Source organism: Morchella sextelata (assembly GCF_020137385.1).
Source record: "Morchella sextelata strain SCLS chromosome Unknown scls_2, whole genome shotgun sequence".
NCBI lineage: Eukaryota > Fungi > Ascomycota > Pezizomycetes > Pezizales > Morchellaceae > Morchella > Morchella sextelata.
In genome coordinates, this window is record NW_025408617.1 from 3,505,523 (window position 1) to 3,533,004 (window position 27,482).

A 27,482-nucleotide genomic window follows, 5' to 3' on the forward strand; every position below is an offset into this window, starting at 1 on the left:
AGGCATATTTCAGCACGATTCTGTGATAATTAGATGCGAAGTGGGGTAAGAAATACAAATACATGTAGAGGAAATTAAAACCGTGGGGAACAAAATTCCGGCTCTTTCGTAATTATGACAGGTAACATTAGTCATATTATATTACATGTAGCAATTGACCCTCATTATCGGCCTCGACGAAATATATGCAACGCCTTTTTACACCCGTTTATCGGATTAGACATAGCGTGCCTAGGTGTTTTTGGGAACTAACTCAATAAGCCGTCTATCACAATATATACCAAAAAAGCGGATGGATCCAGTACCATACCTGGCAAGGTTAATTACGATCTTGCTACTTTATTCCTACGGCATAATTGCTTTCTCTCCTCTAAACTCGAATCTACAGCTTGATATCTGTCTTGATATACGTAGGGTGGTTTCAAGTAAGGTACTTTGTATATGCGCTACCTCTCGATCTCTCCTATACAGATCTTTGGCATTATCCATCTTAAACTCTTATTCCATCTTTTGATATTCACAATACCCTATATATAGAATCTATTGTGTTTGACTGTGAAAACAAACGAGAAAACTGATTCACGATGCATGACACGGTTCCCAACCTTTTTGCAATGGAACATATGGACAATCAACGGACAGTAATATTGTATATTTCTAGCCAAAAAAAGGTTTTTCCATCCACAAGCGTACCCTTCACCTGTATCAACCTCTAAACATGACGCACCAGCTACATCCATATAGTATCAAATAACAAAAGTTTTTCTCAAACGCAGGAACTCCTGTGATACGTAGCATTGCAGAATAAACAAAAAGGAAACGAACCCAACTCCAATACATGTAGCCCGCCACCAACCCATTCCAACAAAAGAAAATCATACACTCGTATCCACCAGTCTCCATAATCACTTCTCACTACATCTCCTCCCACCTCTTATATTGGCTCCATCAAATCAAGGTCAAACTCTTCATAGCTGGTATCGACGCTGAAATGATGAAGGCGAATAGCACCGAGAACAAAAACAACCGTTTAACGTCTGTAGTAGTTCCTTGGGTAGCTGTTATAGTACTGGGCAGCAGGGGCCGGGGCGGCATAGGCAGGTTGGGCATTGTAGCTCGGGGTATAGCTCGGGGTGTTATAACTCGGGGGAGTGTAGGCCGGTGGGGTGTAAGAGTTGTAGCTGTTCTGAGAACCGTAGTTCTGCGATGGCAAATTATTATAGTAGCTGGGCTGCTGGTTGTAGTTGTTGACTGGCCGATTGTTGTTGTTACCGTAGAAATTGGTCTTCTTGTCTGAAGTGGCGCCGGCGACCCCCTTCTTTTTCCTGGCATCAATTGCTTTCCTCGCCTCGGCCCCGGCCAGTTTCTTGTCCTTATACTTGTCTTTGGCTCCGGTATTGCCTTTGACTCCAGTCTGGTTGTTGAGCCCAGTCTTCTTCTTCTTCTTCTTGTCTTTGGCTCCGGTATTGCCGTTGACTCCAGTCTGGTTGTTCAGCCCAGTCTTCTTCTTCCTGTCTTTGGCTCCGGTGTTGCCGTTGACTCCAGTCTGGTTGTTCAGCCCAGTCTTCTTCTTCTTGTCTTTGGCTCCGGTGTTGCCGTTGACTCCAGTCTGGTTGTTCAGCCCAGTCTTCTTCTTCTTGTCTTTGGCTCCGGTGTTGCCGTTGACTCCAGTCTGGTTGTTCGACCCAGTCTTCTTCTTGTTTTTACCTCCAGTGCTATCGTTGCCATTGACGACTGGGGCGTTTATCGGAGTCGTCGCTTTGCTCTTCTTCTTCTTGTCACCGTTCAGATTTCCAACATTGGCCCCCGTGTTTGGCATGACTTGTGTTTTGATAGGACCAGCCCCACCGGCTTTGACGAGACCTCCATTCACTGGATTGGCTACAGCGCCGGCCACTACTGGTTGCGGCATGGCTACTGAGGACCCCGCAAGGAGGGCCATGACGAGAATTGAGGACATTTGTGGGAGCAACATTTTGGGTGGTTATTATTTTGGAGCGTTTGATAAGCTTCTGGATGATGTTCGTGTTGTGAAAAAAAGAAGATACCGGATCTTGATGAAATAAGGATCGACTAAGGTGAGTAGTTTTTTTTTAAAAGAGAGTGGTGTATCAAGGTCAACTTGATACTAAAAGAGTGTGATAAAAGAAAGTAAAGAAGGAAAGAAAGGAAAGGCTGGCTTGAGCAAGAATGTAGTGATGATTTTCTTGATGCTGTTTCCAATATCGGGAAGATATGTTGAATTTATATCTAGATCCTCCATCTAACCATGGGTCCATTAAGGTGTGCATCCTTCTACAATTAGTTACATTATTCCAAATTTGGGCCCTCATATCAACGCACATCAACACAGAAATTTCTTCACCGCCTCGAAACAGAAAAAGACATATACTGCGGTGAAGCAATTTTCTTCTGTGCGACGTTCGTCCTGTCTGTGTGACACCATATCATGTGTTGATGGCCTGGTATACGTACATTCTCAACAAGAATTAAGCTTCACCGGCCCACAGACCACCCCCATCCCTGGGAAAGCTTTGGGAATCATCAGCTACATTCCAGCATCCATCCATGACTGATTGCGGATCTCGGTAAAAATATATTACTCATTACAATACATACATGTATGTTACTACCGGGAAGGGATCTATTGCTTTACTTCTAGTTTTAGCCTTACCGGATTCTCAATAGCAGCAGCCGGCCGGTGTATATATGATATGGGTTAAGGTCGCTAATTCATCCCAAAGCACGAGTACATGTATGTGCATAGTAAGAAATTGTTGCTAGAGCTGAAATTAAGCTTAACTCCAGCTCTAATAATTCCTCAGCATACAGCAAGGCTAGACTACATGTAGGTACTAGTACAATATCTACATGCAGGGTACACACATGCACATACACTTCATATCCAAGCCAGGATTCTGGGTATAGCCGGCGTATGATGGATGGTAAGAAAAACGACGCGGAGAGGAAACGTTTAAAACCACTGAAAAATTAGTATTGATTCCTCTAGCCCTCCGGAAAAAATTAGAGAAAGGGTACAGCTTGGCTTAGCTTCGTGAAGAACACACTGCAGTACCGACAGGGGTGAGGATGAGTAATCAGTTAAATGCTATATCTAGTATCATCATGCCGACTTCTTTACAAAACCCGGTGTAGAATCACAGGGTTTCGTCAGGTATAGTGAATATTTAATAAGCGAAACCAGGCAACACAGCCCTAAAAGCTTCAACTCGAACCAAGAAGACTTATCAATTCTCGGTGAGCGAAATGATGCGACTGGTTGATTACATATAATAATTCTCCTCATGAATTAATTCCTCACTTGATTGGTTACACCGCGAACAAACGAGGATTATTTAGTTGGACTGCTGTTAGAATAGTACTAGTAATGATAGTATTTAATGAACTACATAATAACTAGATGTACATGTAGTTACGGGAAAAAAACATAATCCTCCAAAGAAATCACAAATCAGATCCTTGAAAATATCATATCTAATAAAATAATACGAAAAACGTAAGGGTACGATAAGAAGTATGATATAATAAGACAAACAATGGAATCTACAACCAATGGATCCAAATGTATACTAGGTCCATACATACCCATATAGCAAACGAACTAACACAACCACAACGAAAAAAAGGAAACGGAGAAAGAACGATTTCATTCGGTCACTTTATCTCAACCCTTGAATAAGCTGCCTGCAACAAATCTACGATAAGATCCCCTTCATCTATCATACTTTTTTGCTTTCCGTTGATGTAACTAAACATGGTCGAAGCAGAGATGATGTACGTCCTTTGTGAGGGCAAATTTTCTTTTGCGAGTATCGATGCAAAACTTTGTCGGGTTTGTTCGATAAATGTCCTTCGGGCCTGCTCTTTGATGGCTTTATGATCCTGATCTTCTTCTTCACTGTCATAATCTAACTCATTCTTGGCGACGTTTCTGATGTGCTGATCAGACTTTGAGCGAACGATAAAACAGGGAACGTTGAACCGCCGGCAGTTCTTTATGATCCAAATATCTATTGTGGAAAGGCGGTCTCCAACTGCAAGTATTATGAGATCAAAGATAAAAAGACCTTGATCGTTGAAGTACTGCCAGTCGGAAATATTCGTGGTACCGGCACCTGGAATATCATACCAGACAATCCATGCTCGAGGGGGTCGTTTGTCCATGTCAGGGTATCTGCCTATCAATTGAGTGGTCTCGACAGCCCCCGTTTTCGCCGACATTGGATCGGTATTTTTCATACCACGGAGCGCGTTGATCAAAGACGATTTTCCGCTTCCGGCCTGGCCACAAACAGCGAAGTGAAAGTGGTCATCGGTGTATTGAAGTTTGGCCTTTACTTTTTGAACATCCTTCTCTGTAGGAATCATTTCTGGCCGAATTCCCTTTTTGAGATCATCCTCGGCCTTTTTACGGGCTTCCGCTTCCTTCTCCGCTTCCTCCCTTGCAACCCTTATTTCCTCGTCTCGTTGTTTATTCAACTCTTCTTGCCGGGCTTCCCTTTCTGCCTCCCTCTTCTTCCTTTCTTCCTCCTCCTCTAGAGCTTTTTTCATCTGTCTCTGGAGCCCTTCTCGCAGCTCCTTTGTGGCTTTTATCTCTTTTTCTATCGCCTCCATATTATCCTTTTTTTCCTTCTCCATTTTAACCCTTTCTTTTTCTTGCTCTTTGAGTAGCGCCTCCACCTCTTTTTTCCTCCTTTCATTCTCATCTACTTCTTGCTTGTACCTCGCAATTCTCTCATCTCTTATCACTTTCATCTCCTCCTCTAACTTCTCTCTCGCCATCCGCTCCCTTTTAGTTCTCTCCTCGATCTCTTTCATTTTTGCTTCATGCTCCTTTTCCTGGTCGCGGCGCTCGTCCCGTTCGCGGATAATCCGATCATAGTTGTCTTTCATCTCTTTTGTGTGACGCTCCCAATCGGCCTTTTCTCTTTCAAGGCGCGCGTTTTGGTCGTTGATGGTTTTCTCATACCTCTCTTGTATTTTTTTCTCCTCTTCATAATCCTATCACACGATATATATTAGTGCGTCTAGTCTAGTAGATGAGCAAGTTGAGAATTGGGGATACATGTCACATACCCTGACAATTGATGTGCTGCCACCCATTTTGACGATTGTATCTGGTCAGGTGATCTAGGTTCAAACGTATACTATTATAGTGAGCGCCATTTGAGTCAAAAAACTTGAACATTCATACCTTGGCTCTGAGGTAAAACAATCTTGAACTTCCTGGAAGGACAAATCGGAAACCCAAGAATACTTCCTGTGGCAGTCTTCCAAGCCTGGGGAGTTACCAACCGTATGGATATATTCTGCAAGTGATTCTACTCGTAACTTTGAATACGGAAGATAATGGGCTCCATTTAATACTCTTCAAATTCAGGCCTCCCATTATTATACATAGTCTTGGCATTATAGTCCGATTAGCTGCCTAGATGCATAGATACCATATCGATCTAGGGCTGTGTTGTACGGTTAATCCAAGCTTGATTGCTGGTGTGGCTACATACATCTGCAGGCGCGTAAAATCTCCTCAGTGCAGCGCAGTTCATGCAGGAATGTGAGAGTATTTGATTTTCAGGTGCATATGTATGCACACACATAACAAATGACCTCACCCCAAAAGGTATCGGTTTTGGCTCGGATCCTACCATGATAAGCTAATCACTTCCTCGAATGGAGGCTTTCAGCTCTTTTGCAAGCTAGCTTTGTACCGTTAATTCTCGAGCAATCCACTATATCCGTAGAGGCAGATGGTAAATCCGGACCAAAGAGAGAAAGGCTCGGCGCATATGCAGATAGGTGCATGCATGTACATATATAATTATTCTCCATAGGCTATAAATTCTACAGACTTGTTCTCATCATGTTCTATATCTACATCTGCAAAATCAAGAGGAACGGGTTGGTATAAGTTTTCGAAAGTTGTTAGAGTTGCGGGTAGTGATCCAGATAGTTTCCAGTCGCCAATTTCTATACTTTTGAACCCCTTAATATCCAACTCTTCGTCCTGGCTGCCATCTGCAGCGAGAGAAAGACCCACTTTACGGAAGACCCTTCTAATCAATTCATCCTTTTCAACTGCAAAAAGATACCAAGCGTCCCCAACACTCCATGTAGTAAGTATTCGCCTATCACTAACAGTCCATTTTTCAACCCTCTCCACACTCTCACAGTCCCTGATTGCTTCCTCTGTCAATGTACGTATATATTCTTTAAGAGGTTTATTAATTGAGACATCGAGAGGCTGCACTAAGCTAGTGCATCCAGCGGGAATCAGGCTTGGTGTAATTTGTTTTGATCGCAGGATTTCGAGGACGGCAGGAGTCTTATGGGATGTGCAGAGATCCATAGCAAATAGTGAAGGTTTGCCATTCAATGCTGGAATCAAATACATTTCAATATATTTGATGAACAGAACCTCCGTCATGTATGCAGTATCGTTGAACTCAACAAGAACACCGGGGTGGTATTTGGCTTGTTCCTTGCCCAATCTTTTGCCTTGTCCATGGAATATAATCATAGGCGGTATCCTATTGACCCCATCCGCAAAGATACACAGTACGAGACTTGCCTGTCTCTTATCCCAGCCGCTTCTTGTTTCTTTAACCCATATAGTTTTGTCTCCGATTAGATTAGAAGTTCTACCGGATAAGTACTCGAAAGGGATTGGTGTTTCATCAAGATTGCAGATGTTCGCGAGATCGTATCGGTTTTGGCGTCGAATAAAACCTCCACCAACAGGTACGCGGTGTGAGTAAAACTCATAAGGATCAAATTGAGAATTGCGGCGATTAAATTGTAGCCAGCTGATAATCAAGTTACGGTAATCCTCGGGAATTTTCTGAGCAGTTTTGGTGATACACCGAAGACTGATACGGTACCGTCCCAAAAAGCGAGCAAACCAGCCATTGGAAAAGCGGAAAAGTGATAGCTGAGTACCAACGGAAGGGAACAGCTCTCGAAAAATCTCATCTGAATGCAATCTAAACCAACCACGACGAACAGCTTGACCTTTTTCTCTGCACTCCAAAAACAAACAGTACAATTGTCGTTCTAGCTCAGGCCATTTACAGATCGTATGTTGTAAGTGTACAGTGCGTGCTGAACTACCCTTAGCTACCAATTCTATCTGGTCTTGCTTTCTCACCCAGTCACTCAACGTACGTTGAGGAACACCGAACAGAAGTGATGCCTCTGCCTGTGTTGGTGGACGCAATTTACCACTAGTAGCTAGAGGTATGCGATGATGATAGAGGAACACCAAAGCCCGTATCTTCTGCTTCTGGCTCCATGAACGCTCTTGTTTCCGGATTGGTTGGATTCCATTTGACTGGAGGACCCGGTCCTTGATTGACTTAGGTTTTGGTCCTGGGCGGACTCGGACATGATGATGTTTAACGGCATTCTGTTCACTTGCTGAAAGTTGAGTAAGTCTCGCCATGATTGTTCCTAACTACAATAACTACGGACAGATCTACCTATGTATCATGGCCGCGGGCTCATCACTCTCCAACGCATACCTTGTCCTACACCTATCTGCATATGCGCCGAGCCTTTCTCTCTTTGGTCCGGATTTACCATCTGCCTCTACGGATATAGTGGATTGCTCGAGAATTAACGGTACGTCAGCAATGCAACCTTCCGAATAAGATTTGACACCTTCATGAGATCACAAAAAGTCACTCGGTATGTCCCGATCTTGGCAATCTACACGAAGATCTGAACAGAAAAGTCGTAAACAGAATTAAGGTGCGAAACCCAAAGACCTATAAATATCGATATCAATACAATCAGGGGTGCTTATCGATATAGATGTCCTGCCTTCATACAAGATACTTTGATGGCAAGATTGCAATTGGAAATACTATCGAGCCTTTAGCAATTTTAACCTAACATTAAACATGGAAATATAAAATACAAATATGCAACACTTCCCGGGGTTTACGCCATAGTTTCTACTATATACGATCATTTTTACCCGGAATCAAATTGAATATGATTTAAAAAAAAAAAGAGAAAGAAAAAAAAACTCTTCCCAGAGTTTCTAGGCAGGGAGAGCTATGAAAACAAAAACAAATACTAAAACAAAAAAAACTGTGGAAAATAAATAAAAGTATAAATTAATCACTTCCCCTCACACCAATCTATTCAAAACTTTTCCCACAAACGCTTCCAACCCTTTTTCGCCACCACCAGGCATAATCAATACGATGGCACCTTCCTCAATCCACTCCGCTCTGTGATTGAACTCAAAGGTGTATAATCTTTCCTTGATATCGTCATCATCCGTATGTTCATCCTCAGAATGGGAGTCAAATTCATCATCCAAGCTAAAAACACCAAGTGCATCGTCACTTTTGTCTTTTCTCTTGATGGCAGTTGCAGGCGGAGGGGGTGGTTCAATGGAAACCACTCTAGCTGCAACACGGATGGATGCAATATAGACCATGACGCTACTACCGATTACTAGTGAATTGCATGCATCGGGATCTTCGAGCTTTGTTGTAAATCCAGTGTGTGCTTTTGGCCACAACTTAGTTGATGGGCGGTTGAGGATGACCACACCCCTCCTTAACTTCATCGGGATATGGTGAATGTTTGTCAGCGGAGGATTTGCAAACGTAACAGCTTTCATACTCTTCGGGGTCCCCGAAAGATGGTGTATACCGTCGCTGCAATCACTATCGTCATCGATGGTAATCCTTAGTTTGCTATTTATATTTCGGAGATCAATTGGTAGGACAGGATCCGATATCGAAGACTCCTCTGAAATGGGCACAACTCCCAATGTTCCGGCCTCGCCTGTATAAAGGGTATTCACAGGTAGCCTTAACCTTCGAACTGAAATAACCTTGACAGTCTTCCATTCAAACTCTCCACCACTAATGTCCTCTATGTCATCCTCACCGCTATTTGGAGTCGGGGTTTGTCTAGAAGTCATTCTAACACGTCTTTCGTCCCCGCTATCAGGACTTTTTGAAAATTGCCTCGATAGACGCCCTGCAGATGTTGACAGATTCAAGTTCTGAATAGGGGTTGTTGTCGGCGTTGGCGTTCCGCTTCTCGAAGGCGGAGCATTGACAGGAGGGAAAGGCCCAATGACAAGCTCATCTCCTATTGATATTTTGCCATATCTCACGTGCCCTCCCACAACTGCACCGCCATCCGCATCTGCGTTCCCATATGCTGGCTGTATTCCATAAATCTCTTCAACATGAAACAGCGTAGAAGGCAACTCCTCCTTGTCATTGGTGACGTCCACTTCCACTGTCATACCTTCGCCGTTTTCCAAGACAGAAAGATTTTCTGTCCCTGTTGTGACGCCAACGAGACTCGTGCCTGGCAGAGGTTCAATAACCCTCTCAATAACCGGTGCCCTGAGAGATTCTGGCAATGGCAAGCTTGCAATCAGTGCATGCAACAAGTCGATTCCATCGCCCTTAACCGAGGATGTGAATAATATCGGCACCACATGCTCGGGATCCATTTCGACATCACGAACAACATCTTTAAGCGTTTTCATTGATGTGATAAGTGCTGGTTTTTTCCCATGCTCTTTCAAGTAGGTCAATACAGAGGAGAATACTTTCTTCAGCCCAGTCTTCGAGGCTAGATCCATTTTTGTAATAATGACCAACATCCTTAGCCCCAATTTAGTACAAAGTGTTAGATGGGCGTGGACACCATGGCCAGAAACCCCACCACTATCATCTTCACTATTTGCAGCGATCAGATAAGCGGCGTAATGCGGAGCCCATCCAATTAATGATCGGAAAGTGGCTTTGATAAATCTTGTATTACCGGCGGAATCGGACAAGAACGCAATTCTACCATCTACTGCCGATGCATGGATATCTGTCCAGGAAGATATGTTACCAGAAGCGTAATTGACTATTCTGGATGCTCCGCTTTCGTTCGCTGGGTTATCATTGTCTGTATCTGGCGGTTCGGGCCGATAACCCACGATCTCCCACGCGACAGAGGAAGTGATACCAGAGACAAGCTCGTGCCTATGACGCAGTAACGACAAGCGACTCTTGCCTCGCCCATTATCAAGCTCTCCTGTGCTCAAAGTTCCCAAAAGGGTGGTTTTACCACAAGTCGTTGCTCCGGTCAGTGTTATTCGGAGTTGCTCTGTGTTGCTTTTTGTTTCAGGCAATTTTATAACCTCTTCCGGGTTCACGTTCGCCGGAATAGTCGGGGATCCGTCACCCGGTTTTACAAAGGCTTCAGCAACCCACAGGCTGTCTCCAAGTCTAGGAATTCCAAATTTCTCCGTATCAGCGCCATCGATTGTCTCCGTTGAACCACCATTGTAATTATCTCCGGGGCTCATCTTCGTAATTTTCTGATTTCGTTGCCTAGCTTTGATATACTCAGCAAGCTTCGCTTCAGCCCGTTTGATCTCACGCTCATCAACCGTGCCTACGCAGACTTTACGGACAACGGTTACACTACACCCAAGTCTCGCCGCCATACCACGCAAAGTATCAAGAGACGCATGTAATTCTTCCTCACTGAGACCGACAAAAGTCCCATCATCTGCTACCCCGATCTCATAGAGCGCTCCCTGTGACTCCTGTAACAAAGAAGAGATAGCTCCCGAGGATTTAGACGTAAGAGAATTTCCATGATATCTATTTTAGATCTAAGATCAGCTCATGAAACGAATGACGCTAGAATCTATAGCGGGATTGGCTTACGGGCTACTCTGCTGTAATCTCCACAGCAATTGAGTTGTCAATTGATCCATCCGTGCTTCACTCTTCCCTCCTCTGATAAGACTCAGCTTGTACTCGGTCGGTCCCATTTGAGGTTCCGATACCAGCCCCCTTACCACCCCCCCATCATCGGTTGCAATACCTTCACCCCACCTCTTGTGGTTGGCATCGATAAAGCTTCCACGGAACCGGCCGGAATTACTATTTGTCTTGAGATGACCGGGTGTGTCATCTGTGATGGATTCTGTTCCTGTAGGCAATGGGTTCGGTGTTGTTGATGGAGAGGGATGAATAGGTGTATTATTGGCCCAAGGCGAAGCAGGCTTTGGCGGGGAGGGATTAAAGGTGAAGATACTCGACATGGTGAAAGATAATCGGTGATACAATAGATAACACGGTGTAGGTAACTGATGAGACTAAGAGAGCAAAGCTGAATTCCCTGCTGACGTAGCTTTTACAAGGATGGAAAGGCCAAAAAATCCGGCGGCAAAGCACAGCACACTCCTCGCTTCTTCGATTGAAGCTACCCTGTGGGTCGTTCGATTTCGTTTCGCTTTGGTTTGTGATCTTTCAGCTAACGAGAGCTACCGTATCGAGTTGTTTCTCGTGTACAGCTCCTATAAATGCTACTAAAAACAGTATAAGTTGTATTATTATTACCAGGTTTCTCTGAGTAATTCTTATATTATGAATGCGAGATATAGTTGATAACCGAGGAGTCATCTTGAAATAGTAGATACGAAAATTTAGGGAGGATAAAGACGTTGAAATTGAGACAAACTACCAGGAGGTGCTGGCCAGATAAATTCGAAGGGGAATTAGACAGACATATCTCTTTCTGTTATGTTGTGAAGATAATTTGGATGCGATAGTGGGATATTGGGGATAGAGAAGGTTGGGAGGCGAGAGCAGGAAGGGATAGCTTTAAAGGCTTTAGTGATGACTCGCACACAGATAGGTGAGTCAGATCTGCAGAAGAACCTCACATCGCAAGATAATTATCAGAAAGCGTCTGCTTCTAATGGTATTATGTATAACGTTTTTGACTATAATGTAGTACTGTCAGACTGGGAAATGGGCCATTATCATACAACTCCAAAGTTTAAGTGCTGTTGTCATAGTATACGACTGTTTCTGAGCCCGATACAGTAATCCTAAGCAAGAATCATAATAAAGAAAAAGATCATAGATTAAGGAATAAATGCCAAATAAGGAAAGTGTCTAGCCGTTTTGAACGAAGAAAATGGTAACGACAGATGAAACAGCATGCTCTTGACCCAGGTTCGCCATTGATCCAGAAAATACCGGACACAGTACCGTATTTCGGAGAATAGACGCTTTTTGGGTTTCCCAGATTCCATGCAGGAACTGTGAGTTTGGAGTCAGCCCTAAGAAAGCGATGTGGCTTGAATGTATGTACTTATGTGACGCCACAGTTACAGCCACAGCTACACGTAAAATCCTAAAAAACGTATATTGCAATAGCAGTCCTGGCCAAAAACGTACGTCTGGACTTTAGAGTACGAGTAATTTCCACTGGCTCTCTTTGGCTACATGTATTCTCTTGTCATTACTCTTGGGGCGACTATATTTGGCCGAGTTCACTTTGTGGGCTGCAATATGATACTAGATAACTACTAATGTAGGAGAACTCGTTATTACTCCCAGGCTAGTATAGAGATGTATATCTACCTCTATGTGTGTCTAATTACCAATAGAATAAATCCACAAGAAGCAACGATTTAAGCCGATGCGATTTTCCAGGACCCGTTTTCGTAATCGAGTTTACCTCCTGTTCTCATCATATTCAGGAAGTCACTCAGCTCGTCAACGCCCCAATTAAACCCGGGCAAGAACATCCCAAGTATAGTACCAATCTGTTCCGCCGATGTCGCGCCTTGGTTTGTCAACAAACCAACAATGAACTGCTCAACTGTCTTCTGCTCCTTCTTCTTTTCTTCTGATATCTCCTCATCCTCAACACCTCCTGCAGTACTTCTCATTGCCTCTGAACCATCTGCTTCCTGTTGCCGCCCAAGGATCTCTTCGTATTCGGCCAAATTCTCAACGACGACGAATACCCCATCACCGGAATCCCGAAGAACGTCTTTACTGCACCAGAAAGAGACGGCGCGTTTAGCTAAGCTCTCTTCCATGTCTAGGCGTTCCGCAATATCTTTGATTGACCATGTAGCGCCCCCCTTATCTTCATCAAATTCGTAGATAACTGCAGCCTGCCATGTTGCAGCGTCAGGCACCTTCACGATGCGGTCCGCAAGCTCCAACTCAACATCCACAATCCCCATACTGTGCAGCCAAGTGAGCTTTCTCTTAGATTTGAGATTCTCGAAGCCGCGTTCGTAGCGTTTTTGTAGCACCTCGACTTCCTCTGGCACCTTAAACTCGTCTTCCTTCATCGCAGGCCAAAACAAACGACTCAATATTTTTGCGTGCAGCTGTACCTTTTCTAAATCAACCTCATCTGTAGATTCATGGGGGCCTAGTTCTTCATTGATTCTGATGGCAGTATTTGAGCGCTTTGAATCAGAGATATCCTTCAACATAACGTCGCAGCCTTGCATTGCTGTTTCTCCAAAGCGAAGCTTTAACAACTCCACAGTCCGGATTTCCTTCTCAAAGGTCCATCCATCTGTTCCCAGAAGACTACTAGATAAAACGGCTTGAATCTCCTTTGTCCAGACTTCTTTGCTATCCCAGAGAGATATCAAGCTCCCGACAACATCTAAACCCTTACTCCTTCTAAATTCAGGGCCAGCATCGACAGGATCGGGTGCCCATGTCATATCATCATAGTCCAGCTCTTCAAACCCGCCTCCTTGCTGCGCCATAAGAGCTGGAATGCCTCTTCCTAGTTCTTTAGAAAGTTCCCCCAGCTCTTCAGGATCACCTTCGCCAGGAGGGAGAGATTCGGACATTATCCCGCGGACTATAACACGTACAGTATCATCTCTATCACGCAGGTATCGGCGGATACCACGTGAAACACGATCAAGCAGAACACCACGGGGATCTAAGACTGTGAAGGCACGGATCAGGGAGATATATGCTCGGAGAATATCCGAGGTAGCTGCAGCAGGGTGGAGAAGACGACTAGAGAGAGCAGATGTGAATGTAGTCGTGAGATGGAGACGAGTAGGTGGAGACGTGATATAAGACTATATATATTCTGATGTCAGTATTCATATATCCAGAGTTTGTGGTATGGTAAGTACCTTTAAATCCTCGACGCCCCCAAGACTCTCTGGCCATTCAACCACAATATCAAATAATTCGCCCACCCTTAAGCGACCCAGCCTACCAATAGCAATTTTTTTCCAACTCTCTAAATCCTCTTTCCTACGCTTGAGGTCAACCTCCTCTGCGCCTGCTCCAGCATCTACTTCCATCGCTCCCTTTCTGCGATTATCAAGACTTTGTCGGCTGGCCCTGAAGCTCTCTCTGGGACTTAATTTTTTCAATCTAGCCGTCCAATCCTGTTCGTTTGTACTTTTGGACGAGAATAAAACATCCACTACGAGACCACCGAGGACATGTTCTACCCAATCGTCAAGTTCGTGACCCACTTTACTCGGTGATTCCCAAACTCTAGCAAATTTTTCTTGGATATAAGTTGTCATTAACGAGTTGATTACCTGTCCGTTTCGTTAGCCATCTAATTTTCGAGAGATTATACATAAGGTGATCCTACTCACTTCTGCAAATACCCGTTCGCCTCGTCTTCCACCCCCACCAACTCCTAATTTTTCCATGCTACCCCAAATCTCCAGTACCTTCTTCCTTGCCTCTTCTCTTGGTTTCTCCTCTTTCCTTTTCCTTGTCCTTTCTTCACCAATCTTCTTGAATTTTTCGAATTCATTGATTCCATCCATCTCTTCCACATCACCCAGGCAGTTCCCGTCATCATCAATAATGATATCACCGTCCACATCGGTAACTGTATTAAAACTTAACTGACTCAAACCAGCGCCTTGGTAAGACAAACTTCCTTCACTGTTGAAACTGGCCTCTCCTGCGTCTACTACCGTATCTTGGTCATCATCTCTGGTGTCACTTGTTTCATCTTGCTTGACAGACAGCCCTACAGAAACCCCACAAAGCTCTAAAAAGACTGCAAAAACGAGACTACCCCACGCAGGATCTGGAAGTGAATAAGAAATGACGGAGTTCAGCGAGCGTATGAAACTCTGAACTCGTGGATCATCGTTCCCGTCGTCTTCAGAGCTAGGGACGTGCAGGTGTTTCTTTGATTTCCGCTTCTTTGATGGAATGAGGTATGATTTGAGTTGATGCAAATAAATGCTTTGAGCAGTTGTCAATTTTGATAGGATTTTCTCTAAAACCAAGGGAGCATTATCGTACTCCTGTAGATCACCACAAACAAATTAGCCCAAAGTTATTACCCAATCGTTTTCCATCACTATCTCAAGCAAACTGGGCGGCTAGGTTCCATACGGCGGGAATGCCAATATCCGGCTTGACCCACCCCAAGAAATGCCTCCGGACTTCGCAGATATACCACTCCAATAGACTCTCCCTCGTCCCCTCGCCCGAATCATCTGTAGTCGAGATCAAATATCTCATGGCCTCGAGCACATCCTTTGCAGGTTCCGAATGAAATAATTCGAGCCATTCTTCAATAGAACCGGGGAATTGAGCATTCTGGAACGACAAGTATGATGTTGCAAGATGCCATGCTCTTGATTCCTTGGCAAATAAAGCTGCAGGACTAGGAACCAGCGAGACCGGCGGAGGTGTTATTAGATTTGGGTGATGACGAGTATTGTACCCATGAGACGGCGTTGTTGAAGGGGGTTGGAGAGCAAGGGCTGGACTGGGTGAAGCGAGCGGTGTCGGGAGTGTCGCCGATGCCGAGGGAGGAAACACAGACTCAAAGATCCGCCGAGACGTTTGAGAGATGGGAATCGGTTGGATAGATAAAGAAGAGCTTGCCATGGCGAGGAACACCGCTGGTGTTTGGTCGGGTGTGGGGTATCTTGTAGCTGAGCGAGGGCCTCCGAGGGGATGTTGAGTGAACGCGTCAACCCTAGCCCTGTCCCTTGTACTACATACCATCAAGGCCCTAACCCATATCTGAGACTCCCTCCTCTCGCTACATCTTAGCAGCCAATCACAAGAAAGCTGGGCATCTGCTCCAACTCTTTGCTAGCAAAGACCTCACGATATACTATCTGCTATTTAATCTTAACTGTGGCTATCCGGTTTCCTCACATTATCAAAAAAATAAAAAATAAAAAAATAAATAAAAGGGAAAGAAAGGAGGTAACCTAGCTCCTATAACAGAAAAGAAGGCCGGGAACCTTGCGAATGTTGAAAGACATACATGTAGCTACATACATCTAATAAGTACTCGTATTTCTCTGACGTTTGTGGACGCGACTGATATTGCATGCCATACAAAAATACGCCAAGCTCATGATTTTGGGTGTATGCAATAATGGCCCAGTTCAAAAACGTCAGCGAAATACTAGAAATTATAACCTGCATATGCATGTGCATTTAAAAGCTTCTGATTGGCTCATAGAGAGAGGTTTTGTTTCATTTGAAACATGTTGTGTTGGATATATATATGAACATAGAGTATTATGCTGAGTGGTGTTAGATTGTTAATAGGTTTTCTACTGGTTTTGGGAATCGATTAATAGTTCGATTTTAGCGGTTTGGTGGCTGCTAAAGGGATATAATTGCAGCTTGAACTGGAGAAATTGTCTGACCTGTCCACTGATATATGGAGGATATCAGAAAAGGCACATATCGACCAAGCAGATATAGTGATGGACTTTGCCTGTCAGGAGGGGTCGAGGGCCGCGCAGCGGCCTGAGAGTCCCGACTGATAGGCAAATAGAGAAAATAAGCCGCAAAGCGGCTTGCCTGTATATTGGACTGGTTAATATACATGTAGTACCGGCCGAAGGCCGGAAACCACTTGTAATATATAGCCTAACTGTTGGGAATCTCTGTTAAAAAAACAAAAGGATGAAAGTGTTTGTAAATACATGTACATACAGTACGAAAAAAGAGGCTGTAATAGGTACTGTACTAACACGGAATTGTGTAAAACTTCCGAATTAAATCGGAATCCTAACTATTATACCGTAGCAATACCGTAACAATACCGTAACCCTACGGTATTTTGCCAGATATGGTACTGGATCCACCCGCTTTTTTGGTACTGTATACATAGTCAGGTGGGTTGTACCTGGTTCATACATGCACATAGAAAATACATCCGGGGAACCTTCCATGGGATATAAAGAAATAAAGAAATCTCCAGTCAACAAACGAACATTTAACAAATCTGTACGGCAATGGCGGCTGTTCTCTGTATTTCTAGCAGTATGTGGAGTTAATTCGTCACAATGCCGCATCACTGACGGTGCGAATTACATCGCAATTTCCCGCATTGTAATTCTCTTTTACGATATTGGCTGTGATTTATCATGATCATGATTGATTACTCGGTTACAGCCTTTCTAACGACAGAGAGCCGTTACTACTACATGTAGTACCTGTGTACTACTACATGTAGTACCTGTGTACTACTACATGTAGTACCTGTGTACTACTACATGTAGTACCTGTGTACTACATGTACTCATAGAAGAGATTGTAGTACCCCGAAGTTGTCTAAGTGTGTACTTACATGTATGTCTTATGACTGTACCACCGGAACAATTCTTAGTACGTGCAGGCGCAAGTACATGTCGTTAACTTACGTACATGTACTACATGTATTAAGCAAAGTGCAATTAATGGTCATGTAAGCCAGATACAAGTCGGCAGTTACGCACTCTTTATAAATATAGCTGTGACAACCAAGATGGAATATATAGAGCTTACCATCTAACACCCACTATCTTCAAACCTTAACCAATACTTGTACCTGTTCAGTCATCTTTTACCTACACCGCTGCTATTTTCATCATGAATAGATCAATACCCCTAGTCCCAGTGGAGAGAGATTATCTTGATGAGCTTATTAAAAAGGCTGCTGCCTGGGACAAATACCACACAAAATCCAGAGAAAACAGCCGTTTATATGAAGATTTATGCCTTGCTGTGCGTTTGAACGACAAGATCGATAGAATCTGGACTGTACCCTTAACTCAGACAATCATCGTCACTAACCTACCTTCCTCTATGGGCGGGGTAAAGTTGATGAATTCCTTCCGGGCCGTTCGTGGAATACGCTGTTATCAAATGTTTACCGTACCAGGAAGTGTACCTCACACGACTACTCTTATTACATTTGTAACTCCAACTTGTGCAAAGGAGTACCTCTCGTATGTTTCTGAGCATGGGTTCTTCCTCAGTGAGAGACTACCTCCTGGCTACGCTATCGGCGATACGCAGGATGAGTGCATTTATACCTCCCCTGATTCTCAGTTTCAATGCCTTTTTAGGCGTAGTCCTCATGTGATAGTCAAGCCATGGCTTGGTCCTGGGAAGACTGATGGGAAGTTTATTACTGGAAATGAAGGTGGCTACTGCAATGTTTCTCGCGAGATTGAAAAAGGGGCCACAAGGAGCTTAAGAATCATCCCTGGGATAGAGCCTAAAGAGCTCCAGAGAACACTGAGCTACCTTGCTACTGAGCTGGTTTGTTTCCCAAATCCTACCATACCCTTCAACCCTAATATTTATATTTTGTGATTACAGAAAGTTGAATCGTGCCGTCTTACTGCTTTAGCATCAGCGAAAGTATTGGCCACAACGATCTGTTTCTGTTCTGTACATGATGCGGCGATATTCAAGACCTATCTCACCTCCCAGAAAGCGTTTTCGGGTCCCGACGGCAGGTTCGTCAGATACGTTAAAAGTCCTACAGACAAACCCATAGAGAACCTTGGCTGGCATAACGTTTCAAAACCTAAGCTAATTGAGATACTATCCGTGGGCCGCGGTGTGACTCTTGGTATGCCCGAAGTAAACGACAACATGTACAAGAGTCTGCCAAAGAACGATTTATGTCCTTTCATCGCGGTTGGCGAACTTGATAACTACCGCTGTATCGTTGAACATTCAGAGGTAGAAGAGAGTGATACCGATATTGACGATAGAGAGATTTCCTTTTCTCTCGCAAAAGAAGCGTTCCTCCCATATATATCAACCAGTTCAAGTAGGATTTGTCTCACGAATCTATCTCATACACCCAGGGATCACTCTCCACCCCGCCCGAGGCCAGAAATTCACCCTGGTATTAGAGACGAAGAAAGAGATGGTTACAGACCGATAGTTGATGAATTAATTTCACCATCTTTAGAGACAAACACTTACCTTCCCGATGAGATTGACCGAGACAGCGAGAGGTATACCTGAAAACCGACTTTTTAACGTTTCACCCATCAATAGATGTTAATTGTTTGTTTGATATATATAGTTATCGACATGAGGTGATAACTCCCAAAGAAGCAGAACCCAAGAGAGATGTATATCTGAAAGAGATATAGTAGGTTTCTCTACTAGTGCTTGACCTGACAGGATGACTTTGAGAACTAACAGATTGTAGTCAATCATCTAGAGATCCAATAGTTGCAGTAAACATAGTGAATTTCAAACCTTCTATGCTGGTGGTCGGCTCTTTTCGCCCAGAGTAAGAAACGATTCCTTCTTACCCTACCTCAGAGAGAATACTAAGAGGAAGACTAGCTCCGGGGAAATGTCTTCATCTTTTAACGAAGTACTGCTTTCAATACCCCTTAATAAAACTGCAAGGCTTAGGTAATTCATATCTTTAATTCATATGACAAGAAAAAGTGGCTAAGGTTTTACAAATGCTATCGACTAGAACCTCTCAACTTGACGAAATAGGCCAAATCCAAGATGTGCCATGTGTTGCAACTCAAGCTGAAGTCTTAATCTATCGGAGCCCTTCACCAAGAAAGGTAGAGGTTGAGATCGCGAATGAGCTTGAGCCCGAGCTTAATCTCGAAAAGAATGCTTTAAAACTCTTGGACAACAATCAGGCCCGGCCAGGGCCAAACTCAAGCGAAGGTTCTACTGAGAATTTCCTTCAAAACACACCACCTCTTCTAGATAAGGAGCTCCTTGAGAGCTGGATGGATGATTTCTAGGTATCCGGTTACATTTCCTTTCGGCTTTCTTCTACCCGGTCAAATCTATGTGTATTTAGGGAACCTGTTTCGTAGTTAGACACATAATTCAATGCATCACGGGATAGATGACACATTCCTTTTTTGTAGGGTCCATTAACAGAGCCAGAGAGTTTAAAGTATGAGTACTTAATAGCCGCATAAAATTTCTACAGTTTGATGACAAATGCAGCTACTTATTTAATGTCATGGCCCAGTAGAAATACTAATTTTGATGAACACTTTGGGAGTGAATCAAGACAAAAAAGTACATACAGTCTTCCAATGCCTACCCACCTTCTATGGTTTGATTTAAGTTTAATGACATGCTGTGAATCGTCTTTACAGCAGGAGCCTTATCAACGAATCGACACAGGGCAACCATTCGTGTACGCATGTATCATCACAAATCATCACTCGGCCAGACTAAATCGATTCAGATTTAGAATAGTTGATTACTAACTATAGCCAAACATTTAGGTGTTGTGCTTTGAAATTTAGATCTTCATAAGCTGCTTAAAAAGAAATCAAATCTTTGTTGATCATCTTACGTTGTACCTACCTGCCTACCGCTGTATTTGAGAAAATTCGTTGCGCTGCAGTAGGGGTATAGGCCAACCAGAGGCAGTATTTGGACGTCAATATGCAGATGTGACAGATTTGTGCATTGGGTTCTTGGCACTCGCTTTGCTTGCGAGCAGTAAAGTGCCTTCATGTTGGTCCATGCCACAATCTCCCATCTAGCAACCAACGTCACATCACATTGCCTGGTATCTACATAGATAGCGACACCAAAGGCCATAAAATCAGTGTCCAAGCTACTTAGGATTCCCCATCATGGCTCACATAGTACAACTCTCCCCGCGTTGTGGTTTTTATTGCTATAATAAAAGAGCGGTTTAAACTAATGCTCAGTAGCACGAACTGAGGCTTCAAATACCATCTGAACTTGCACCTTCAGAAGCCTCTAGTCGTTCCTCTGTCAACAGCTTCAACTCCGATGGGGGCGAGTCGCCTTTGACTTACAAGCGTTTCTCAAACCTTGTCCAGCACTCGTTCGACGGGATCTCTTTATCTGATTTGATCATCGTAAAACGCAGCGATTGGGAGGCGCTGAACCACGAACTCACCAATGAGGGAGAGCTACATGAGCAAGCTAGAAAGTCGATCGAGAAGACTTACGAAGAAATCATGGCTACTTACAATGCTACTTTATCGGAACGATACAAAGAAGATATGGAAAAGATGGCAAAGAGAGTAGCCGAGCTAGAGTCTAAAGCTGAACCACTCAATAGTGCAGTGAAGGAGCAAAACTTAAAAGAAAACGGGGAGATGAAGGTAGGTCAAGAATTGGAAGAAAAATTGGTCACCGCCCAGGAGAGGATCATGGATTTGGAAACAAAGGTGGATTGCCTAAAGTTGATCCTTGCTGGAAGAATCACGGACAGGGAAAGGGTCTCTACCAATGGTGGTCAATACCACGTTGAAGCCGAGGAAGAAACCTCTGAAACTAAGTTGAAGGCGGAACCTACGGTAGAAAAAAAGCAACATAACATTCATTCGGTACCTTTGGGCCCACGGACTATTTTGCGCCCTAACCATTTTAAAAACGCTCGTGCTGTCATTCCCACGAATGGCAGTGCAATGACTCGTCCTCCCGTACCCCGAGCTACTCCGGGGGTGGTTTCTAGGCCCTCTCCTCGATACACTTCGCCCCGCATTACAACCGACCATTTGGTCAGCGATTCACGTAGCAAGCGGCGTGCAATTTATGTTGTCAATCTCGGGCCCAATTTCTCTCTTCCTGCACTTCTCGCCTGTATCACCCAGGGCGCACTTGAACGCATTATACCGTATCCTTACCGTGGAACTTGTCTTCTCATATTCGTACACTCAGCTCAGGCACATGCCTTTTTTTTGGCCGCAAACACTCCCACCAAAAAGCACCCGTTTTCAGGAAAGTCTAATGCCAATGTTAACTGGGCGGATCAAGCGATAGCTCGAATGGACTATTACGTTGCTAGTCGAATCGCCGAGTGCGGTGCAACTCGTATCGTCAAGTTTACTGGTTTAGAAGCAGCCGTAATTGGCGAGGGAGGTATCGGAAGCCCAGTGGACAAGGAGGGCGTTATTGCTTGGTGGGGCAGTAAGAACAATTATTTAATTGGTGTCACGATCAATGACGACTCAGACGGTCGAAGATCGGCCGTAGTTGAGTGTGAGAGTGTTCGGGATGCGTGGTGGAGGGTTCAAGAGGTGACATCAAAGGTCAAGGATTGCTTGTTAAAAGTTGGATGGGAGTGGGTGCCAGACTACTGTGCGTCAGGAGTAGTTGGTTTGGCTTGATAAAAAATTTCATTTTTATCTTGTCTGTGGGCCAATCGCAGATTATGGGGGAAGTCTGTTCGGTGACTGGATGAACTTGTGGATTCGAATTGAAGAAGGATAAGTCGCGAAAAGGAGTCTGTGGATGAGAGGTTGATATTCATTACTGGTTGTTCTTCTTCCAGTATATTTGAATGTTGCTGATGAATTCGAGATCTGAAGATGGATTTCTGCGGGAATCATTGGGCAGGATATACGGTAGAATCAGTAGCAAGGGGAAATGAGCTCATACTTACTGCTTGTATGGATTTAGTAGCAGCTTATAGGAAATCGAAGTCGAGTGCAAAATCTCTAGACTATGAAGAACTAACAGTGGAATAGATCAAAATATACCCTCATTTACATGTATTCTTAGCTGATCTCCTGGTACTTTCAGACTTGGAGTGGACATGCATGTGCGTTGTCTTGAGCTAAACCACTGTATATGTAACAATACTAAATTGTTTTTGTGAGAGCTTACATTCAAGCTTGGGACATGCATAAGCTCGAAATTCTCTCTTATTGTGCGCCATAAAATTAAACCAACCCTAACCAAAAATGTACTTCGATCGCAATACATAATGGTGGAAGGGCTTCCATACATGTATTATTCCTTATATACCGCCCAACAGCAACCTAGTTTCTCAAAAGCAAAAATTATAACAATCAAACCCAAGTACTAATTATTTCCTGAATACAAAAAAACCGATATCTCTTTGCAATTTGCCCTACAATCACATTAACAGCATAAGCCCACACAAGATCACCACGATCCACCCGCTGCCAGCCACAACACGTCCAATACCACTAGTAAACGGGGTCATGGTAGGTTGCATCACCCCCGTACCGGTTTCAGTTATAACCACAGTCGGACCAACAGATACAGTGACACTGCAGCGGCTCTGTTCGTCACAGATCGTCCTTGTCACCGTTGTACTAAATCTACAGTTAGTATCTCCATCGGGTTTTAAGTATAGCACTAAAAACTTACTTGGACGTCTGAGTCTTGGTGGATGTGTTGTTACTCCTAGTAGTGTTGTGGGACATAGTCATAGTGTGATTCATACGAGTGTAAATGCTAGTCATCCCAGTACCTGGGTATGTCATGGAGGTATAGTTCTTGCTCCAAGTTGGGTATATGGTGAGCGTGGGAGTGACAGTAGGGGTGAGATAGGTGAGGGTTGTCGTTGCAACCACGGACGGGACCAAGAGGTCAGCCATTGTGCTGCTAGCGAGGGCAGCGGTGAGGAAAAGTACGGTATAGAAATACATTTTAGTTGTTGGGAGTTATCAATCGATGTATAATTAACGAGTGAACGAACGGATGGATGGTGGGAGATGTGAAATAGGAATGCGAAGCATGAAGCTATATAGCTGGAAAATGAGGACGGATTCGGAAGAAATGCTTTCGGTCTTTAGCTCTGAGAGACTTAAGAGTCTAGAAACGGAGTGACGTTTTCGGACATCTTGTTTTTGCCTACAATCTATAGCCGATTTCTTGCAACCTGGCCTATGGGTCCTGGTCAATAATTAGACGGGTTCTCCCTAAAGCCTATATATCCTACTTGAATTGCGATTGATCACTCATTGTTCGTAACCTGGAGATCATGAGAGCTTTCTGAAGGAACCGAAAACTTCAGTAGTTACATGTAACCACATGCACAGCACATGCACACTTCAAACCATTGCCAAAAAATACTCTCCAAAACTTCCTTAACGCCCAGCCAAAACCCAAACCGGAATGACGCATTATCATTATGACCGCAAAATGCTCCCCTGAGTACTATTTTTCTCCGAAAACAGCGTCGCCGAGTTCAGGTTTTGTCTCATGCACCAAATCTTTGTTTGGTCCCGACATTCCTTCCTCTTGACATTCCTCGCTGGTTGATCATTTCCGTCGATTACTTAAGCTAAGATCTTCTCGATCTATTTTTAGATCACTTCTCTATTTTACAACGTCTAAAGATTTGGATTTCTAATATTTGTAAGATAACTGTTCATAGAATTGATGAAACTAGTGACCTGGTACTACCCTAGTTGAATTGAGTTTTTTTTCCTTTTGGCTGATACAATCATCAATATTTGCATTTTTCTAGCGATTAAAATAGTCATCTTTAGCATGAGTTAAACAAAAAAAAAAAAAAAAAAAAAGGGTTATCTGTAGATTTTCGCATTCATGAAATATTCGGCTAATCAACAACCTTAGTAGAATCTAAAGCTTTTAATTGACCAAATATTTTTAGGTGTTAGCATGTTTCGATTTCTGCTACTTGATTGTATACGTACCGTATTTCCATATGCCAATATATATTACCCTCTTCCTTACATCCACTCATTGATTGGCTCATATATAACAATGATGTACTCTCTATGTCTGTATCGTTGTATTACCCGCCGTTAATATTATGGGTTCTCAAACATAGAAAGGTATAAGCACCAGAAAGGTATCAATTGGTACCCATAAATGCAACCCATTGGATAACTACATGTAGCCAGTGGCACTTGAGAATCGTCCCTGCTCTGACCTACCCACTCTTGATCTCACTATTCTCAAATCTCCTGCTCTTCCTCTTTTATGTACACGGCCTCCACGCCCGATTAAACACTCATCCACCAATCTATGGCCACACCACTAAACAACACAACCGATGACCTTAACACCAATCCACGTTCACACCTTACTACAAACATCACCGCAGCTGATGATCATGCTATTCCAAAACAATTTTGCCCCCTCGATGTCACCAAAGCATCTCTTCACGCCCTGCAAGAAGGGGTATGGGTGCTCGCAACTACGGCATTTGAATTGATCTCTGCCCACGCATTCCAAGATGATCCGATCTCCTCGTCATCCTCGTCATCCTCGTCCCAGGCTTCCGAAGCTCCAGATGATATTAACCTCGAACCTAAGGAGTCTCGGGCCATCATCGTTGCGCTACTAGATCAAGCGGTTTCTACACCTCTTCCGAGGAATGTTCCTAGGCCCCGTATGAAGTGCTCCACTTGTAAGAATACGAAGTGGAACTGCAGCCTAGTTATTGACGAGGAGGACCCAGGGGGTGACGAAGAATCCTGCACTAGTGACTACGACTCTGAATATGAGGACGAGGGGGAAGAGGAGGAGGAGAAGGACGGGGTTACTAATCAAACAATTGATATGGTGCATTTTTGCCCTACGCTGCCGGTGCAGGTGTGGAACGGCGAGAGATTCGTGGAGCGGCCCTGCACTCATGGGCTAGAGGTTATTGAAGGATAGCTGTAGGGTTTTCAAATTTGGGAGGTTTAGGAACTGCATAGAGGGTACTAACGGATGTGGAAATGTTATCTTTGTACGTACGTGTCATGACCACGATCGGATAAATGATAATATGTGTTTCGGGGATTCTATGCAGTAGCGTGAGTCCGAAGGATGTTATCAACACATACATCGCATTAATAATTAGTATTTGTTACTATTTATGTACATATAAGGTTGATTTAATAACATACAATTACCCCATGAGTAAAATCTAATTCGCTCTATGCTTTCAAAGCCGGCCCCTGGGCTTAATTATTTCCAGCTCAAAACGGTACGGTTTTCTCCAACTCGAACCGCGCCGACCCCCTCCAGGAAGTCAGGGCTCTGTTGAATTCGTGGATAGCCTCCCACGCAATCACATATACATATATCCTCATTACCAGTGAGTATGGTAAGCTGATCCCCGGGCGCCTCTTCGAGCCTCTACACCCTATATCGTCCTGCTAGGGACAGTTTCCTCTGTTTGAACTAGTAATATCGACGTATATCGAGAAAGGGTAAGTGCTCTACCATGATCAGAGATAAATCTCGCCATCTGACTATGGGCCTGTTGACTTCAAAGTACATGCAATAACGCCTTTCTTTGGTTGGCGATTTTCGAGAAATATAGAACAACACGGAAACATCAGCTAATCCACCAACTTGAGTTACGAACCATGCGCATGCATGTAGTATAAAGTTTCTACACAGCAACTAGGTCTACGGCCCAGATACCCTGGGGTTGTCCAACAGGGAGACGGGAGCAGTTCTATAGCGAACTCTTCAAGCGAACTTTAAACCGTCAGGTGTATTCTTCATAGATCATCACTCGTATGAGTTTTCGAAGCATCTGTTGATTGATTGATGATTCATTCGTGTATGCTTGAAACATCTATTGAAAAAAGTAGGGCGATATATTTAAGTGGCTTGATTTTTTTTATCGACAAAGTATCTAACTAATTATATATTCACGGATCGGACAAGTATCAACATGACAATAACAGATATCGACATGACAAGTTCGGACAGCTCACCTATACGGATTTGACATTATTTGAAAAGATAAATATCCAACTGTATCAAATATGCGTATCTTAAATTCACTATGTTCTTCTTCAAATAGTCTATAGTAGTACTTCAGTATTATATTTCGGAGAGCAGAGCGTAGCCCATGTGCTGACAGAATGCGACGCGACTGCGGAAACCCGATCCGGTGACCATGACCATAATACTGTGGTCAAACTGCTCTGGACAGCAGCGGGTATCGATACAGTGCTGGCAATTTGGAAGCGATTCACGAAATGGCGACATGAGAGAGGAGGAAGAGAAGAGGATGGAGAAGAGGAAAGGAGAGAAATGGGATATGGATGGGGAGGACTAAGAGGCAGCGTTTAACATATTTCCATTGTATTATTTCATTTTACTTCAAGTCCGTTTGGATTGTGTGAGAGGTGGTGGAGGCAGATGGGAAGTTCAGGGGCTTAGTGCGATATTGCCATAACTGTAAGGTTGCATGCAATTAATGAATTAAGCAAAAAAAAAAAAAAAAAAAAAAAAAAAAAAGTATTATATTTACGTACTTACTATATGCTTAGTATTTATGCGATGATACAGCAGGGAATCAACTGTGGATGAATTTGGCCGGCGATGCCCGCAGTGCCGATATAAAGCTAAATTTCAAAAACTCCCTCATAGATACAAATACGATGTACCTACTCGGGGCAGGTAAAAAGTACTGGACAATGCAAGTTTTGTCTCTGGGGTTTTTTGCAGTAGCTCACGCCTAGCACGCAGACCCATTGGTTAACCAAAAACCTGCATTGTCCGGTACTTTTTACCTGCCCCGAGTACGTACGTACATACTTAATTGTAACTACCAGATGAAGTAGCGAGTTTGCTCACCTATTTAGTATAGCAGTGACACACGTGGCCTACATGTAGTTAAATAAATTTGAACTTGATACCTTT

At 43.6% G+C, this 27,482-nt stretch overlaps 9 protein-coding genes across 9 annotated transcripts; 3 read left to right on the plus strand and 6 right to left on the minus strand.

Annotated features, from left to right (window-relative positions):
- Positions 1-1,030: 1,030 nt before the first annotated feature.
- On the minus strand, positions 1,031-1,975 carry H6S33_006178 (uncharacterized protein; the record flags this gene model as incomplete). Its single annotated transcript, XM_044837605.1, has 1 exon — positions 1,031-1,975. One exon carries the CDS (start codon positions 1,973-1,975, stop codon positions 1,031-1,033), a length of 945 nt encoding a protein of 314 aa, XP_044699487.1.
- A 1,700-nt stretch (positions 1,976-3,675) lies between these two features.
- On the minus strand, positions 3,676-5,124 carry H6S33_006179 (uncharacterized protein; the record flags this gene model as incomplete). Its single annotated transcript, XM_044837606.1, has 2 exons — positions 3,676-5,022; positions 5,098-5,124. 2 exons carry the CDS (start codon positions 5,122-5,124, stop codon positions 3,676-3,678), a joined length of 1,374 nt encoding a protein of 457 aa, XP_044699488.1.
- A 718-nt stretch (positions 5,125-5,842) lies between these two features.
- Positions 5,843-7,462, minus strand: H6S33_006180 (uncharacterized protein; the record flags this gene model as incomplete). Its single annotated transcript, XM_044837607.1, has 1 exon — positions 5,843-7,462. The coding sequence occupies one exon, from the start codon at positions 7,460-7,462 to the stop codon at positions 5,843-5,845; it is 1,620 nt and encodes a 539-aa protein (XP_044699489.1).
- Positions 7,463-8,155: 693 nt separating this feature from the next.
- Positions 8,156-11,104, minus strand: H6S33_006181 (uncharacterized protein; the record flags this gene model as incomplete). The annotated part of the gene is made up of 2 exons (XM_044837608.1): positions 8,156-10,658; positions 10,725-11,104. 2 exons carry the CDS (start codon positions 11,102-11,104, stop codon positions 8,156-8,158), a joined length of 2,883 nt encoding a protein of 960 aa, XP_044699490.1.
- A 1,380-nt stretch (positions 11,105-12,484) lies between these two features.
- Positions 12,485-15,716, minus strand: H6S33_006182 (uncharacterized protein; the record flags this gene model as incomplete). Its single annotated transcript, XM_044837609.1, has 4 exons — positions 12,485-13,918; positions 13,976-14,395; positions 14,456-15,124; positions 15,216-15,716. 4 exons carry the CDS (start codon positions 15,714-15,716, stop codon positions 12,485-12,487), a joined length of 3,024 nt encoding a protein of 1,007 aa, XP_044699491.1.
- Positions 15,717-17,981: 2,265 nt separating this feature from the next.
- On the plus strand, positions 17,982-19,855 carry H6S33_006183 (uncharacterized protein; the record flags this gene model as incomplete). Its single annotated transcript, XM_044837610.1, has 6 exons — positions 17,982-18,380; positions 18,441-19,090; positions 19,162-19,230; positions 19,291-19,374; positions 19,431-19,502; positions 19,570-19,855. 6 exons carry the CDS (start codon positions 17,982-17,984, stop codon positions 19,853-19,855), a joined length of 1,560 nt encoding a protein of 519 aa, XP_044699492.1.
- Positions 19,856-20,710: 855 nt separating this feature from the next.
- On the plus strand, positions 20,711-22,219 carry H6S33_006184 (uncharacterized protein; the record flags this gene model as incomplete). Its single annotated transcript, XM_044837611.1, has 3 exons — positions 20,711-20,722; positions 20,792-21,211; positions 21,293-22,219. 3 exons carry the CDS (start codon positions 20,711-20,713, stop codon positions 22,217-22,219), a joined length of 1,359 nt encoding a protein of 452 aa, XP_044699493.1.
- Positions 22,220-22,971: 752 nt separating this feature from the next.
- On the minus strand, positions 22,972-23,509 carry H6S33_006185 (uncharacterized protein; the record flags this gene model as incomplete). The annotated part of the gene is made up of 2 exons (XM_044837612.1): positions 22,972-23,173; positions 23,229-23,509. The coding sequence occupies 2 exons, from the start codon at positions 23,507-23,509 to the stop codon at positions 22,972-22,974; spliced, it is 483 nt and encodes a 160-aa protein (XP_044699494.1).
- A 1,348-nt stretch (positions 23,510-24,857) lies between these two features.
- Positions 24,858-25,493, plus strand: H6S33_006186 (uncharacterized protein; the record flags this gene model as incomplete). The annotated part of the gene is made up of 1 exon (XM_044837615.1): positions 24,858-25,493. The coding sequence occupies one exon, from the start codon at positions 24,858-24,860 to the stop codon at positions 25,491-25,493; it is 636 nt and encodes a 211-aa protein (XP_044699495.1).
- Between the last annotated feature and the right edge of the window lie 1,989 nt (positions 25,494-27,482).